The sequence below is a fragment of the Mus caroli genome, unplaced genomic scaffold (assembly GCF_978045245.1).
Source record: "Mus caroli unplaced genomic scaffold, Mus_caroli_1 scaffold_7, whole genome shotgun sequence".
NCBI classification, from domain to species: Eukaryota; Metazoa; Chordata; class Mammalia; order Rodentia; family Muridae; genus Mus; species Mus caroli.
The window spans coordinates 144,072,200-144,090,898 of NW_028227262.1; the positions used below are offsets into that span (position 1 = coordinate 144,072,200).

The window sequence follows — 18,699 nt, forward strand, 5'->3', positions numbered from 1 at the left end:
CATAATTTATCTCTACTAGAAACTGTCCTCTGGCCCATCCCGGCTCACGCAGTGTATACTTCTTTCCACAGAAAAAATGCTCAAGGATCTTCAGGAGGAGGTGATTGGACACAACGCTTTCTATTTAAACTGTTCTCCACAGCCTGTCCCTAGCATGACTATCACCTACTGAATGCTTATTCAATAACTTTTCAGTGTAGTTGTGCGTGCTTAGGTCTGACAGGTTGTAGAATGAAGAACACGTGGCAGAGAGGCTTCTCAGGAAGTGACTGGGTGTTGACTAAATAGTCCCATTCAGTAAGTGAGGAACAGTCTTTTGGGGAGGATTATCACAGACTTTCTCAATATACGCCCAGCAAGTTGTCATTTAAAGAATAAAACTAGGATATGATTTTACTTTTATAGGGTAGTTTGCTTCGCACTTTTCTTCTTGAAAAGGGGAATTTTAATTTAATGCTTGTAGAGACAGACGTTAAGTGTACCAAGAGCAGGTATACCTGTGGGATTTCTGAAAGTTACCATAATTTCCCAAGTCAATGATTGAAACAGTCGGTGCATTTTCCAAAAGAACTCAAAAGTTTGGGCTATTGAACTTCTTCTTTGAAGGCTCCACATATGCATCTGTGATTATTTTCTGCTTTGTGTTTTGCAGAGAATGGCTCTGAAGATATTGATATACTTCCTAGCGGGCTGGCTTTTATCTCCACTGTGAGTATTTGCCGACCTCTCTGACGCTCACATCAATAGCTGTAGAGGCAGTGCATTAAAGTTTCCAGCTCGAGCTGCCAGATGGACCCCTAAATGCTCTTGCCACCTCTGGGTAGACCAGCCAACTACAAAAGCCAAATTGCAATCTGGAGGCCTAATTAGAGCACCACAGGCATGCCTAACTCTGGCCGCCTCATGTGCGCTGCTTCCCGTGGTCAGCTGCATGCTCGGTTAGGATCTCCATAAATGTGTATTGATGTGCATTTGGCTGACAGTCTGGTCTCCAAACTGCCTTGTTGCTTCTCAGCTCCATCACTGACTTATTGGGGGCTACTTTGGTGTCTGGTAGTCATCTTCTCACTAGCCATTATTCTTGCCATGCCTGCTTATGTGGGCAGCTCTGTAAATGGTAGTGAGTTTAAACATCAATAGTTGGACTCTCAGCTACTCCTTCAATGTGTTTCCATGAGTAGAGAAGAAACTACTTAGTTCTCTATACCACCTTGACATGTTTTAAAAGAGCAGGACTTTATGCTTGAGAACAACAACAATCAAAAATAGCAAAGAAAGAAAGAAGAAGGAAAGAAGGAAGGAAGGAAGGAAGGAAGGAAGGAAGGAAGGAAGGAAGGAAGGAAGGAAGGAAGGAAGGACGAACAATGTATTTATTGCATGTTGAAGGTTTTCATGCATCTATCAATCCAATAGCACACTGGGATAGGGTTTGGGATTTACTGGTTTTGTTTTTGTGGTGTTTGTTAAAAGATTGAAACCAGAGGTTTGTGCATATCAGGAACCCTGACACCTCACTAAGCCCCGAGCCTGGGATCCAACATTTTGAAAAAGTGGATTTAGCACATTTTCAGTGTGAATTTTGTTGTTGTGGTTGCGGTTGTGGTTGTGGTTGTTGCTAGAATTGCATGTTAAATATTCCATTTTTTTTTCCACACCACTAACTTACATAAATTTTAAGTCTAAATATTTTGGGCTCAAAGAAAGACATCCTTCAGGTGCGACGATCTGAGTGTGCAGGTTCTTAAGTATGCAGAGTCTAGTACAGAGGTCTCAGCTGGATTTTAAATACTGAGAGGCAAAATTGTCTTTCTTTACTTTTCCTTCTAGCTCGAAAATAAAACAAAGCTGTCTGGAAAAGTCTCTTTTTTCCTTGACCTCAATTTTCTATTGTCAAGTTTGATTTTCTGGGCTGTGCCAAACAGACCCACAAACGTGATTATTCTGTGTGGTTAGGAGATGCCATCACTGTTAGAAAGCATTTGTTGTTCTGACTCTGTGCTTCCCCCTGGCAGCAGAGGTTCCAAGTCATTACTAAACAAAAAGGATCCATTCTCACCACAACACTGTGTGAGAGATGCCTGCATCCCTGCTCTCTCCATCCAGCTGTGAACTGGAAACTTCTGCTTGGAGTGAGCTCAGGACCATCCATGCTCTTTGCTCTGTTTCTAATCTTTCCGCATTCATTATCTTGTTCTCCTTGGCCTCTCCTATGACCTTCCTGCTTTTCTCGACAATGTTTAGAAGCTGCAGATTTAGAAAGGGATTCTATGCAGACAGATACTCTTAGCATTTATAGCATGACCAAGAGGGTATTTCCCCCTAGCCTTGAGATGGGCATGCTTGCTGCCCACAGGATTACTCTCACCCTCCCACTTTGCCAGTTTGACTTCTGGTTCTTAGTGAAGCCTCCCTGTGAAGGTACTCAGATTCCTCAGCAAGCCTTCCCTGGTTCTGCTGTTGGAGATGGATAGACTATCCTAGGTACCACCCTAAGCTGATATGTTCTTGTTGCAATGTCAAGCAACTTTAAGTTCCTTGAGCTGGGGACTTGGATGTGTTCATTAATGCTCCAGGCACCCAGCCTAGGACTGAACATATGAAATCCGAGGATGAGTGAGGGCTGTGGAGAGGTTCATGAATGTGCACACATACCCACAGTGAGTAGGAGAAAATCAGAAGCCTGAACCTCAAAGCAACTGAGTGGTATGGATGAATTTGCATGCTGTTACTGGCATCCAATACGATTGCTCCCAGCAATTCTAACCCAACAGAATGCCATGAAGAGAAACCTAAATCTTCTTCCAAAAGTATTTCCTTGGTGCTCTTAATCAAATGTCTTACTCTTTCTTCTGTCAAATCTTGTTTGTTTAGAGCGTCTGGTTTCTTTGATGACAGTGTCTCCATGACACCATAGTACTTGTAGAAATATGCTGCCTTCACACACACATACACACACACACGCACACACACAGAGAGAGAGAGAGACAGAGAGACAGAGAGACAGAGAGACAGAGAGAGAGTGCTCCTTTTTAATGATGTGTGTGGTTTCAATGCAGCATACCCCTATTTATTGTATGGCCATACAAGGAATGATTCAGGCAAATACCTTGATGTCCCTAACATTTACTTCTTCGGTATTGCTATTCTTTGATCCAAACACATTACTGACAAATTAGCTGTAGAGAGATGAACTGGGTATTGAATTTTATGACCTAATGGAACAGTGGCACTCTTAACTGAGAAGAATAAATGTGCACCAGAGGGAGGGTCCGGAGGGACGTGTTTTGGACAAATCTACTTAAAGCTAACCTTAGGAGGAAATAAGGGATGGAGGCTACAGTACCAGAGAGAGGTTCTGAGTAAACATGGGTATGTGAGGATCATTGCAGGCCATGAAATAGCTAAAGCTTTCTGAATGAAAGCTGTAGGAAAGAGCACAAGGAGGAAAGGGGTCTAAGGACAGATGAAAGAAAAACCCAAGAGGCAGAAATAGAGACAGAAGTTCTATTTTAGACCTCTACTCCTGACTTTTTGACATGAATGAAGGAGGCACACGGCCGTGTCCAGAGACCCACAGCTGTAGACAGAGAAGGGCTGTCAAGGAAGACACAATGAGACTGTTGCCATGACGAGGTGGTTGGGTTTCCACAAAATACTGGAGGCACAGTGTGGATCCCAGAGAAAGAAGAGTCAGGGCAAATCAGGTAATAAGACTGGGGGATATATATGAGAAATTTCAGGAGAAACAAAAAGATAAACACATATTTGAAGGAAGTAAGAAAAAGAATGATTATTTTGAGGAATGAGAAATGAACAAAATTGCAGGAGAAGTCATTGATGAAAAATAAGGAATAAAGCAAGATGGAAGTTGGGGGTCATACGGAACAGGAGATCAAGGAAAGAGGTGACAGACTTAAGAGACCAGCAGACAGTGTCTTCATCCTCAAGAGAAGAGGGAGAAGAGAAGAACTGAAGGGCCATTCACAGAAAGGAGTCAGAGACAATTCACATCAGATGCCATGGTGTTTCCAGAGAGGAAGGAGGCAAACGATCATTCGGGGTGAAGCAGTGTGGCACGTGGACTTTATGAAATGAAACACATTTAGGATACATGTGTGAAAAACAGAATGAAGTCTCTATGACAATGAACACGAAATCCAATGGTCCATGGTGACTTCCAGATGATGCTGACACCTGTGCTGACTTGTGGCTGGCGTTATTTATGACTACATACTATCACCGGTGGAGGGATAAGATCAATAGAGTTAATTAAACCACGCACTACTTCTCTATTCTTTGGAAATGGAAACTGTCACCATCAAGATTGAAAAGAATCTTAGCCATCATATGTTTCAGTTGCTTCATTTTACGGAACAGCTTCCCAAGGCCTAGGAAGACCAAAGGACTCTAAGAAAGTAACACAGCTTGCTCCCTTGCATTGTAATTTGCGCCTTAATTCTTTCTAAGATAAAAATGCTTCCTTTTTCTCAAAAGTGGTTTTTTCCTATATTCACAAACAAAGAATGGCGCTGCTGGCCATGCCCCTTCCCCAGATCAGACAACGGCTGTAGGTGACAGAGAGAACAATTCACCAAATCAAAATGAAATGCAGAACCTGGGACATTTTTGTTTGGCTTTGAGATTTTGGCTTCCATACGATAATAGCGTTTAAATATGCATATGTGTGTACACTGGTTCTTTGTTTCTGCAGGGATTAAAATATCCAGGCATGCCAACGTTTGCACCGGACAAACCAGGAAGAATCTTTCTGATGGATCTGAATGAGCAAAACCCAAAGGCGCAAGCACTGGAAATCAGTGGTGGGCTTGACCAGGAGTCACTAAATCCTCATGGGATTAGCACTTTCATTGACAAAGGTACAAGACAAATGACTAAGAGAAAGGGAAGTTGGAAGAAAGAGATGCCATAGACCTCCTAAAACTCAGCATTCATGCTAAAGCTATAGGGCAGGTGCTATTCCACCAAAGAAATGTATGGAATAATTGCAAAAGTTTTAATGTTCACAGGGAACATTTTTAAAAACAGTGTTGTGAAGAAGGAAGGCTAACCTGAGAGACCCTGGTGGGTTCCTTTTATCCACTTTGTTTCTTATTTGACTCCTATAACCTGTTTAAATAAGAAATCAAACATATAACGTGAAAGAGCCTTTGAAAATAATAATAAAACAGGAAAAAATCATACCATAAGGGAAAAAGAGATAAATTGGAATCTTGAAAACTGAAACCCCAATTTTGTGCCTAATAATACCACCAAGAAAGTGAAAAAATGCTCAAAGAATGATAGATAATATCTGCAAATAATATGTCTGATTTAGAGCTTGTACAGACTATATCAGTGTTACAACTTGTCTTAATTACTGCTCTATTACTGTGAAGAGACACCATGACCCAAGTAAGTTAGGGAAGAAAGGGATTATCTGGCTTGTACCAAATAATAAAGTAAGTCAGAGCTGGAATTCAAACACGGCAGGAATCTGGAGGCAGGAGCTAATGCAAAGGCCATAGAGGTGCTGCTTACTGGATTGCTCATTATTGCTTGCTCAATCTGCTTTCTTATAGAACCTAGAACCACCAATCCATGAATGGCACTACCCACAATGACCTGGGTCCTTCTCCATCAATCACTAATTAAGAAAATATCCAACAGTTAGATCATATGGAATCATTTTCTCAACTGAGGTTCCCTCCTTTCCAATGACTCCAGCTTGCAGCAGGTTGACGTTAAATTATCTAGCATGCCCCTTAACATCCAAAAGACAAACAAACCTGCTTAAATGTGCACAGGTATCTGAATAGATATTTCTCCGATGAAAGTATACAAATGCCAATTAAGGTGTTAAGAGACATTTGACAATTTCAGCAACCTGTGAAAATGCAGATGAAGTAAAAATCAGTCACTTCTTCATATACTCAAGGATGAGAATAATAAATGGGACATGAGGCTCGGTACAGGGCAATGGGTCACAGTAGCTACCCATTGTTCTTCAAGTATAGACCCTAGTTTGAATCCTCAGCACCCATGGAAAAACCAAGTATGGCTGTTTATTCTTGAAACTCCAATATTGAGAGTGGAGACCAGCGGATCCTCAGAGTTCACCAACCAACCAGTTAAGACCCTGCCTCCTCCCTCCCACCCCCCGGAAATAATCAGTGAGTTTCCAGGTCAGCGAGAGACCTTGTCTCAAGGCAGTAAGGCAGAAAGGAATAGAGGAAGACATGAAGTGTCTTGCTCTAACCTTCATACTCACTGATGTGCATGTAGCACATATAAATACATTACTATTACTACTGCTCACACACACACAAACAGAGAGAGAGAGAGAGAGAGAGAGAGAGAGAGAGAGAGAGAGAGAGCGTGGAGAAATTGCGCTCCTTCACTGGCAATATTGTGAATCCACTTTAGGAAACAGTGTCAGTTCAAAATGCTGTGTTACCATGCGATACAGTAGCTTTGCTCTCTGGTGTGTGATCAGCAGGACTGGCAACACTTCTACACAAATACTCCCACATGAATGCTCCTATCAGCCTTTTTCCTAGTACTCACATGCCCATTAACTGATGAGCATGGAACATAGTTTATACAATAGACTACAATACAATATCATTTGGCAATAGAAAGAATGAGCTGGGATAGTGTGCTATGACACTGGGCAGATGCTGGGAAGAAGGCGAAGTGGAAAGGAGCATCTAAACAGTGGGCATTTACATGGGGCCTGATGTAAGTATTCCGGAGCTAAGTAGTGGTTAGAACTACACAACTCTAAGAATATACTAAAATGCACTAAGTTTACATTTTGCAAGACTGGATGTAATGGCATGTGACTCACATCTCAAGAAACTACCTCAGAAACAAATCATTTTTTTTAAAGATTTATTTATTTATTATATGTAAGTACACTGTAGCTGTCTTCAGACACTCCAGAAGACGGAGTCAGATCTCATTACAGATGGTTGTAAGCCACCATGTGGTTGCTGGGATTTGAACTCTGGACCTTCGGAAGAGCAGTTGGGTGCTCTTACCCACTGAGCCATCTCACCAGCCCTCAGAAACAAATCTTATATTATCCACTTTGAAAATAGCAATCTTTAGTACATTTTGCTTGTTTATATCCCATAATTCCAAACTAATTTAAATATAATTTATTTGTGAATCCATTGAACACACGGATGCCATTGTATAAATAAAGGGGGTATCTCTCTGCCCTGGTATTTGTTTCTACTTACTAGTTTTTACTATTGTTTTCTTCTCTAAATATATTCACTATAAAAATGTATGCAACACATTCATTATGGAATCTGAGTGTCCAGAACAATGACTGAGACAGACTAGGAACTGAGCAAACAGGTATCTGGTGAGCGAGTGACTGTGGATGCGATGGCATCGGACAGGTTACATTAATACTCCATTTAATAAGATGGAGAAGCTGGAGTTGCCAGAAATGTGATACAGGGTTGACTTCTCTGAGTATCTCTGGCTGCTTCAGAGTTAGAAGGTAGGAGGTTTCACTTATCGTGTGTCTCTTACTCTGTAAAACTCGGGAAACACATTGTACTTGATCCCTTACAGCCACCACTTCTTTGCCTGACACTGCCCTGGCTAACGCACTCCAGTGAGAGCTGAGTAGTCAGATTAACCTAGACTATTTCACTGTATAGGATGTTAGAGTTAGGGATATCAGGAGCTGACTATTCTAAGATAGGATCAGCTTATAGATTAACTGCCAACCATACACTTAAGCTCCCAGACATTCAATGTACTGTGATTGACTACCTATTTTATTTATTCCTAAATTAAGGGATGAATTCACTAGACCAAAATATCCCACAGAGAACTGCCAGGCTAGAAGTGAGGCTGTAGAACAAAGTTTATCTTCACAAAGCCCCTCTTCCACCTAATTTGCATGGAACAGCTTAATGTGGTCAAGGGCCCTGAATGTAAATTTCATATGGCAGGCCTCAGACCTGCTCCGTTACATATTCAGTAATTACATGGAGGAAGTGAACAGGAACAAGAGATACAGAACAAATTTCACGGTGAGAGGACAGGACCAGACCAGTTCCTCAAAACCTCAGACATACAGCTTCTAGTGAGTCTATGAAGACCACGACCCTCAATCCTCTTCAGGGCACTCTACAGTCCAGAGAGAAAGCAGGTAGCTGGGAATGCTCCCTGAGGTTGAGCTCTTGAGGTTGGTGATGCCTAGGATTAGCTGGCTTGTTTCCATTGGCGTGTTTACTTTACAAGTCCACTGAGTTCAGTAAATATAGTTACTCAACTCAGGTATTTGACTTGTGTTAGAAGTTCGCTGTCCAGCTGGGAAAGGGCTTATTTGAAAGCATTTGCATGCCCTGAGGTTTCTTGAAATTCTGTCGAAATGTAGACCTTTGTGACACACCCCAAAATTTCTCAGCAGACATGATTTGTTCACTGACAAACCATCCAGGAGATTGGCATACACGTTTGCCTACCACTGAAGTTCCATCTCTTCTCTTTGGAGAGGGCATGCTAGTGAGGCTGTGGAGACCATTGCACAAACACCCGTGCTTTGCTCCATTGCTAGTGAGGGTGTGGAGACCATTGCACACACCCATGCTTTTCACCATTGCTAGTGAGGCTGTGGAGACCATTGCACATACCCATGCTTTGCTCCATTGCTAGTGAGGCTGTGGAGACCATTGTACACACCCGTGCTTTGCTCCATTGCTAGCTAAACTTGCGATGCTGATGAAATTGCTGGGATATCCCCTACTGGGGTTTCAATTTCTCCAAAAGCAGAAGCATCTAGCATTGGTGTTAATGACGTGACAGGCAGGCAGGACCATAAAAGCAGCCATTGCACAGTAGTACCTGCCTATATAATGCCAGCAACTCACAACTGGAGCCTTGAAGCTCAAGATAAGCTTGGGGACATAGCAAGACCTCATCTCAAGGCAAAACCAAAGCCCTGGGAGATGATTGGGTTTTTAAAGATGCCTAACAATGGTTTCAAGAAGCTCACTTAAACTTCTTGGAAATTGTATCATCCTTTGAAATGATCTCTCCCTTCCCATCTCCCATTCAGACAACACTGCATATCTTTATGTCGTGAATCACCCCAACATGGACTCCACTGTGGAGATATTTAAGTTTGAAGAACAACAACGCTCTCTCATCCACCTGAAAACTCTAAAACATGGACTTCTCAAGAGGTATGGAGTTAAAACCACGTGTTGTCGGTCTATTTCTTCGGCCCCTCCACTGTGCGCCTTGTTTTCTTCCCTTCAGCAGGCGTTCTCCAGCTTTTGTTTCACAAGCGGAAGATTTTTCTCTCTCTCTAAAGCTTTCTAAAGCTCCCTGTGGTGGGACTACCCAGCAGCTTAGTAGACATTGCTGTGTTCAGGATTGAATGTCTCTATATTTTCCAACTTTCTAAAAGCTCTTTAATCCTATAAAGGTGCTCAATTAGATTCCCAGCTCCAATTCCAACCTCTTTGCCACAGCAACTCAATCCTGTGCTCTCCTTAAACACCTACTCCCTCTGCCAATCATCGTGGTAGATTGTGTTCTCTGAGTCTTACCCACTGGGTATTATAACCAACCTCCAGATGGGTTATTTCTTTATATCCAGCTCTTTAAAGAAGAAGCTGATAAAAAATTAAATAAATAAAAATAAATAAAAACAACGGGTGGGAACTTATAAAAATTACCTTAAGTGTGCTGACTATGTGCCAAGTCAAAATAGTTTAACTTATTTTCACATAGCATTTAGTAACAAGCATAAGTAAACTGAGTCTCATAGAAGTTGTGGGCCACTTGGTCCTATGAAGGTTCTATGCTCCAGTATAGGAGAATGCCAGGGTCAGGAAGTGGGAGTGGGTGGGTTGGGAGCAGGGGGAAGGAAAAGGGGATAGTGGGTTTTTGGAAGAGAAACCAGGAAAGGGGATAACATTTGAAATATAAATAAAGAAAATATCTAATAAAAAAGAGAAAGCATAACATTGCTCTTTGATGATATAAATATAGGGAGAGTGCAGTATTTAAGTTGATTTAGTTCTCGACACCCAAGGAAAAGAAAAGTCTGCACACATTGCATTCCATGTCTTTAATATGGACAAGTTAAATTTTGCAAAGGATTATCTTTTTTCCAAGATCAAGTCATTTTTTTTCTGACTTTCTATAATAAAATGTAGTATATCTTATACTTTTCTTGGAATTACTATAAATACATTGGGCATTGTGAAGGGGCAAAATAAAAACGGAAATTGTATAAGTGAAGAAGAAGAAAAAGAAAAGTTGTGGGCCAGGCAGGTGGCCTGAGTCAGCTCGTGACTAATCATCACGTAAGCCCAGGTCTGTCACAAGTGAGCTCTTAATTTGCAATCATCAACATCATTCTTATTGAATTTAGATGATTATTATTCTTTAATCAATGTCAGGGTTTAAGCAGTAAGAGATATTTTTCCCCTCTTATGAACTAAAAGCATCACTAGGTTCTTGAGGCCACAGTGGAACTGAACCTCACAGGATTGCTAGGGAATGGAAAGTCAAGAAAGGGAATTGTTATGAGTTGAATGATGTCCTAAAAACTGCAAAATAGCTGGGCGGTGGTGGCGCACGCCTTTAATCCCAGCACTTGGGAGGCAGAGGCAAGCGAATTTCTGTGTTTGAGGCCAGCCTGGTCTACAAAGTGAGTTCCAGGACAGCCAGGGCTACACAGAGAAACCCTGTCTCGAAAAACAAACAAAAACCTGCAAAATATTTCCCAAGTCATCCAAATTTCACTTTTTAAAAAGTTTGTATTAAAACCTGTGTTTGAGTTTCTTCCACACATACCTCAGAACATGACCTTGCTTATAAATACCCAGTTAAAGATGAAGCCTTAGTGGATGAAGATATATCCTTAATCAGTAAGAAGGCAGACAAGTGCAGAGAGTGACACACAATGATGAACACTCTCCCAATCCTGGAGCGAGAGATTTACAGGTCAGGGAGTGGGACCTATTGTCTTTCCACCAAGACTTCAGTGGGATCATGGCTCTGCTAACTCCCTGCTTCCATATGCTTGAACCATTTAGAATAACTTTTGTTTTTTAATCCCTACAGTTGATGACAGTTTATTATAACAGACCCAGGGAACACACATGAGGAAGATGTAGAGGTGCCCTGTCAAGTCACCCATTACTAAATGCAGTTGACACTGCTTGAAATCAGGTTACCTCAAACAGGCAACATAAGCCTTGTTTCACAATGATCTGACCACGATAAGAAAGACAAAAGAGCCCCGATTTAGCTGTCTCTTGTGAGACTATGCCGGGGCCTAACAAACACAGAAGTGGATGCTCACAGTCAGCTATTGGATGGATCACAGGGCCCCCAGTGAAGGAGCTAGAGAAAGTACCCAAGGAGCTAAAGGGATCTGCAACACTATAGATGGAACAACAATATCAACTAACCAGTACCCCCCGGAGCTCATGTCTCTAGCTGCATATGTATCAGAGGATGGCCTAGTCGGCCATCAGTGGAAAGAAAGGCCCATTGGTCTTGCAAACTTTATATGCCTCAGTACAGGGGAACGCCAGGGCCAGGAAGTGGGAGTGGGTCAGTAGGGGAGTGGAGGGGAGGGTAAGGGGGACTTTTGGGATAGCACTGGAAATGTAAATGAAGAAAATACCTAATTAAAAAAAAAAGACAAAAGAGTTTATATTGTGACCTCATTTCTCCTTAGTCAAAGGTGCCTCAAGGAACTTCTCACTCTTGCCCTGTCAACTTGTTCATGTTCGAGTCACACCACTGCTATCCTGTGCTTTGAGACCTGGCAAATCTGCAGTGGGAGGCAAGAGGTCATAGCTGTGACCTTTTGTGAAGTGACACCTGTGGGAACCCTCCCCAGAACTGGTTGAATTTGTTCCTACTTGACAGTGGAAAGAGCCCAGTGAGACTGCAGGATCTAAGTAAGAGTTTGAGAAGGGCTCTAAGACACACATTGAGCAACAAGTACTAAGGGCAAAACAGAGCCTCATAGGACGAAACTGTGAGGCAACTTAATGCGGGGTGCCAGGAAAGACTTGAATACAATTTATGATGTCATTCAAGGTCTTTTGGCAGAGGGGCCACTCAGGCCAACTCACGAAGGATGGATAGGCTAGCCACCGGGCAAACTGCACAAAATTGCAAAACATTTTCTGATTCATCCAAACTTCCCTTTCGTAAAATTGTATTTGTTTAAAACAAAACAAAAAACAACAAAAGCCTTTCAGCTCATGAGATGGCTTAGTAGGTATAGATGCTTGCCAGCAAGCCTGACAACCTGTGGTTGATCTCTGGGACACACATGGTAGAAGGAAGAGAACAGACTTCTGCAGGCTGTCCTCGGACCTCTGCAATGCACTGTTACAGATATCCTGGAGAGCTCATGAGTGTGCATATGTGCACACACGTTCATGCTTGTGCAGTGTGTACCCACAAACACACACACACACACACACACACACACACACACAAATAATAAATACAAATCTTTCATCTGTCTTCTTAATTTTCAAGTCACATATTCGTGCTTTCTTTTCTAAAAATGGACATGCATTCACAACACTGGTTGTATTATAAATTCAAAGCTTTCTTAAAAGGAAGAACAGAAGAAAGAGTACCACCCATTATCTTACTTGCTTAGAGAAAACGTAAATGCCAAGGTAGACTTGGTTAAGAGATAATGACAGGAAGGAATGCCAATGGCTCAAAGCTGTGCCGTTTTCTTTGATTTCCTCATTCAAACTGCACATGGTAATCAAGGGACCTAGTGTCTCATTGTCCTCACTTAGGGTCCTAGGAGGACAGAATAGTATACTCTCAGGAAAAAATGGTTGCTATGAAAATACAATAGATCACTCTTTGGTTTTCCAGCTCTTTCATTAAGACCTGGGGAGATGGCTCAGTCAGTAAAGTTCTTATGTTATAAGCATGAGGACTCACGTTTGATCCTCAGAATTCAAGTACAAACAAATGGCTAGGCATCGTAGCACATGTTTGTAATCTCAGTGATGGGGAGACAGACATAGGGAAATCCTTGGGGCTTATAGGTCAACCAGCCTAGCCTACATGGGAAGTTCCGGGCCAACAATAAACCTCAAGAATCAAGGTAGATACGACTTGAGGAACTACACCTGAAGGTGACCTCTGCCCTGCTCTCCCCTGACACACATATGAATATGCACACAAATACACACAAAGAAAAGAAGCCACATTGGTTTTGGTCAAAATAAGTTATATGACAGTGCTTATCTTTTAAAATTAAGGCTAATTCTAGAGGTAAAATGAAGATACTATATGTACCACAGAAAACTATCATTGACATCTATAAGTCCAGATTTTGTTAATATGCATTTTCATTTTTTACTTAAAATCATAAATAGACAAAAGAAAATACATGGAAGTAAAATAGGAATGCTTTGTGGGATTAGTTAACTCATCTTAATCCAACTCTACCATTTAAAATGGATAAACACGTTTATCTAGGTAGATATTAGTAGCTTTGTCAATAATCAAGATATTCAAATACCTAATGGATTTCTTTACTTTTTTCTTTCTAGTGTGAATGACATTGTGGTTCTTGGGCCAGAGCAGTTCTATGCCACAAGAGACCATTACTTTACCAGTTATTTCTTGGTACTTCTGGAGATGATCTTGGACCCTCACTGGACTTCCGTTGTTTTCTACAGCCCAAAAGAAGTCAAAGTTGTGGCCCAAGGATTCAGTTCTGCCAATGGAATCACAGTCTCACTAGACCAGAAGTATGGTTTTTATTTTCTGTCCTTTGCCCTTGATACTTTGAAGAGCTCCTTACCTTAAGAGATCCCTTAGGTTCAAGTAGTTAGTTAGCATGTGAATAAAGGTCTCAGGTGTGTCCACAGTTCATACTAAATTTGTGATCCTGAAAGGTCTTCTTTTTCTTGAGTTTCAAGTCCCCTCCAGTAGAAAGAGAAAGACTCAAAAATATGGCCCTTGTTCCAAATTCTTACATAACTAAATATACTCCTCCCCAACACTCTTTCTGAAAGCAGGACGAGTATTCCCTATCTCTGCACTTTATGAACCCAAATGTCATTTAACCATATGAATAAGGTCAGGCTAACCAAAAGCTCTTATTGGAGAAAGGAAGCCCGCCTTTGACATGTGATGGTATAGTCGTCAGACTTAAGATGATTATTCCATGGCTGCTTTTAAGAAAGCATGAAATTTTAAGAGCAAATGTTCTTGACAAATGATTAAGAAGTAAAGGTTTTCAAACCAGAGATATACTTTGAATAACAACATTTAGATTTGAGATCATAAACAGAGATGATCCTTGTAGAACATGCCTTTGGGCTGGATGTAGTGCTGCATGTCTTTAACGCCAGTACTTAGGAGGCAGAAGCAGGAGAATATTTGTGATTTTGAGGCCAGTCTGTTCTACCTAGTCAGTTCCAGGACAGTCAAAGCTACAGTGGGACCATTCTCAAAAATCAAAACAAAAGAAAAACAACTACAGAAAAGAAATTGCCTCGAAGTATTCTTTGTGTTTTAAAAACATGAATGTGATTGAGCTTCATCACCACCCCATTGTTTTCCCAAGTACTAAGTCTGGACGTGTGAACTCTATCATTGGAAGGATGCTCTTTCCTCAGTCTACTCAGCAATGACATCGAGTCTGTATGTCATCTGCAATACTAGCTGTCACTTTATGGTCACATTTCACATCAGATGCCTATAAAACCTTTCAATAATATTAAAAATACCACTCGGTTATCTACTTTTATAATGTTATAGAGAGACATCACAGGGGTTCTTCAAGCTAGCATGAATTGTATATAAGACATAGTGTCATATTGCATTAATACTTGCTTAAGTGTAAGTGTTCCTTTACAGGTATGTCTATGTAGCTGATGTAACAGCTAAGAACATTCACATAATGAAAAAACATGATAATTGGGATTTAACTCCAGTGAAGGTAAGGATACCCCAGCCAACCCACACAACAAGGTCCCACACATTAGTCTCATACGTGACCCAGGGATGCTTTTAAGGATGCACGTCTATTTACACTTTAAGAGGGCTATCACCAAGCCCCTAGAAATGCTAGTGTCCAGTGCTGGAAGAGCTGGCCAGAGGCAGGGAGGGCAGAGAAGAACATTGAGATGGTATCCTCACTACTTCATATTTGTTGAAGGTAATACAGCTGGGAACCTTAGTGGATAACTTGACCGTTGATCCAGTCACGGGAGATATTTTGGCAGGCTGCCACCCTAACCCCATGAAGCTGTTGATCTACAACCCTGAGGATCCTCCAGGGTCAGAAGTAAGTATCACTATCTCCTTGAACTAACATGGAAAGCTACAAGAGTGGAAATTTCACTGAAGTGATGTTGAGGGGATTCATGTGGGTCACATTTATATTCCAAAACCGAACAAAATCTTTAGGCAAAAATGTAGATATATTGGCAGTTAGAGAGATGGGGCTCCAACATTTTTAAAGTCACCCACCAGGGGCCAATATAATATCATTGCCAGTCAGCAGGTTCTAACTTCTCAGGGGTTTTTGTGCTATTGAAAGTGATGAGGAAAGATGACCTTGATCGTTCATATCGATATAGATCGTCTTACTGTATTTTAGCTTAGAAGGCAAGCTCTTAGAAGCTCCTTCAGAGGGTCAGAGAGGGAGAAACGTGTAGAACCATCTTCATTTGTTAAGCGCAAGCCTGCACAGAGGGGTTAAATGACTACAGTCTCTGCAGCAAATGGATTTCTGTTCTCAAATTCTAATATATGATAGTATTAAAGACTGTTTTATTTTAAAGTATATCTTCTAAAGTGAAAACCATTGAATTATCTGTAACATTTAAACCAACTGCATAAGACACTGCATTAAATATATTGTTCAGTTTAATGATAATTATAAGATTTTGGAAATTTTCATTGAATTTAGCTACAACGACAAATTCTTTCACAGATCCTTGAAAAGACTTAGTACAGACAATTACATTTTGCTAGATATTGTTTTAATGCTTGGACTATGTCAGAAAATAAACACACATAGGCAAGTTAGATAACAACACACTGGCCACACAAGCCTTATGACCTGAGTTTGATGCTGGGTCTCACCATGGAAGGAGAGAACCAACTGCCAAAGTTTTCCTCTGACCCCACGAGTGATATGGCATGTATGTGCCGGTACGGCATGCCCATGTGCTCACAGAAACACATATGCTTAGTCAAACTAATAAACTATGAAATAAAACTTTAAACAAACATAAAAACCCATACAAGGCTCCCATTCTTAGGGGGCAGAAGGACAGACTCTAAATGAAAAGTACAGATGATAAGTTGTATAGGACAACACAGCATAGCTAGATGAAGAAAGTTAAGATTGTGTGCAGAGGTATGGCAGGTACTGGGTTAGAGTAGAAGGTGTGGTCTGAAAAATGGTGTGACCTGATTGGTGAGTTAAGAAACTGAGATTCAAATCTTAGCCTGCTCATTTACCAAGGTGGGATCATTTCTTTCTGAAGGGTGTGGCTGGTTTTTAACTCTTTTTCTTTGCAATTAACACACCAGTCATGATATCTATCTTTAAAAGAGCATCAAGAAATACTTGAGGCAATCATATTGTTGAGAATTTATGAGTGTAATTTCCTAGTAATCTCTAGAAGACATTTACCAACAAGATCCCCGTAATGACCACAGCAGTTGACATGCCAGCAAAGATGGGGAGAATGTCACAAAGTACCGCCCCTAGATGAAGAGCTACAGCCAATCAATGGCTGCTAAGAAAAGAATTCATTTTCCCCCAGGCACAAGTCTTATTATAGATTATCCAGCCCCAAGTGGTCAGCCCTAAGCACATGGTCATCAGACCCAAACATACTCAGCCAGGGTACATGTGGGTATATAACTAATAAATAAAGAAGAAGAGATCATGGATTTGAGAGGGACTGAAGGATATGGGAAGAGTTGGGCTGCATAGAGTGAGGGTAGAAATGTTGTAATTACAGTATTCATGTATAAAATTCTTGAAAAATTAAATAACGTAATGATAAGTTTCAGCAAAAGAAACCAACTTTTACTATTATACAGAGTTATCTACAGCCTGACATATATTTATGCAGTTTCATTATTAATTTTATATCTACATTTATATAAAATAAATAAAAAGCATGTCAAATGTGAAAGTAATAGATTCCTTTTTTAACGCCCCTTTTTTAAGATGTAAGACAACCTGATTAAATGTCTTTGGATGAATATACCTCTTACTCTACATACTAAAGAAATGCTAGATCTATCTTGCAGGAGTTTAAATAAGAGCTACAATATTTATCCAATGAATAAAAATCATGCAGCTAACATCTGTCTTTTTACAACATAGAAGCTCTCAAGTGGATATAGAACAATCCCTTGGACTTGGAGGTTTATTTAGTGAATATATTGTCAGATTGTCCTTAGATTCTTTTCATAATAAAATTTAAAATATATAAGATATGATATTTATATTATATTATTTATATATGCAGATTTATATGCAAATGTTGTCCATATATACATTTCTATAAACAATGTAATACAATAAATAATGTACATATATTAATTCCAGAAGTGCACCGAGGCCTGAGATGACTGGAATCATTTCCTCAGCTAGTGAGCTACGCGTCCTTATTCAGATCCACAGTCCGCTGACTTCTAGATAAGACAGAACTTTCCTGCAAAAGCTCAGCCACTGTGTCTTCTTTTAAAGTTAGGGTTAGTACTGCTGTGATGAAGCACCAGGATGAAAATATGTTGGGGAGGATAGGGTTTATTCAGCTTACACTTCCATAATATTGCTATCCTTCGTCAAAGGAAGTGAGGTCAGGAACTCAGAGAAAGCAGGAACCTGGAGGCAGGAACTCATGCAGAGGCCATGGAGGGATGCTGTTTCCTGGCTTGCTCACCATGGCTTGCTCAGTCTGCTTTCTTACAGAACCCAGGACCAGGAGCCCAAGGATGCCACCTCCCCAGTGGTCTGGGACCTAAAATAACTAATTAAGAAAATGCTCTATAGGGGCTAGAGAGATGGCTCAGTGGTTAAGAGCATTGACTGCCCTTCTAAAGGTCCTGAGTTCAAATTCCAGCAACCACATTGTGGCTCACAACCATCTGTAACAAGATCTGACGCCCTCTTCTGGTTTGTCTGAAGATAGCTACAACGCACTTACATATAATAAATAAATAAATCATTTTTAAGGGGGAAAAAAAAGAGGCCTGGAGAGATGGTTCAGTGGGTGGGAGCACTGACTGCTCTTCCAAAGGTCCTAAGTTCAAATCCAAGTGACCTCATGGTGTCTCACAACCATCCGTAGTGAGATCTGATGCCCTCTTCTGGGGTGTCTGAAGACAGCTACAGTGTACTTACATATAATAAATAAATACATCTTTTTTTTTAAATGCCCTATAGCCAAATTTTATAGTGACTACTTGTTGTTTTTTGGAATCGAGGTTCCTTCATTTCAGATAACTCTAACTTGTGTTAATAGTTGACATAAAACCAGCCAGCACAAAAATGAATGCAAATATCACTGTGAAGTAGTTAAAAACTTGTTAAAGATCAGGTTCTCTATTTTTCAAGGTTTAACAAGTTTACGTCAGATAAGACTGACTTAACCACAGGGACTGACCCCTCTCCACTCAGTAAGG

At 40.7% G+C, this 18,699-nt stretch overlaps 1 protein-coding gene across 1 annotated transcript in view; it reads left to right on the forward strand.

Annotated features, from left to right (window-relative positions):
- The window catches only part of Pon3 (paraoxonase 3), a 29,193-nt gene that overhangs the window by 9,162 nt on the left and 1,332 nt on the right, over positions 1-18,699 (forward strand). Inside the window, exons 3-8 of the mRNA XM_021164664.3 lie at positions 653-708; positions 4,712-4,877; positions 9,083-9,209; positions 13,587-13,787; positions 14,902-14,983; positions 15,203-15,331. Coding sequence (XP_021020323.1) covers positions 653-708; positions 4,712-4,877; positions 9,083-9,209; positions 13,587-13,787; positions 14,902-14,983; positions 15,203-15,331 — 761 coding nt within the window. The remainder of the gene's footprint in view (positions 1-652; positions 709-4,711; positions 4,878-9,082; positions 9,210-13,586; positions 13,788-14,901; positions 14,984-15,202; positions 15,332-18,699) is intronic.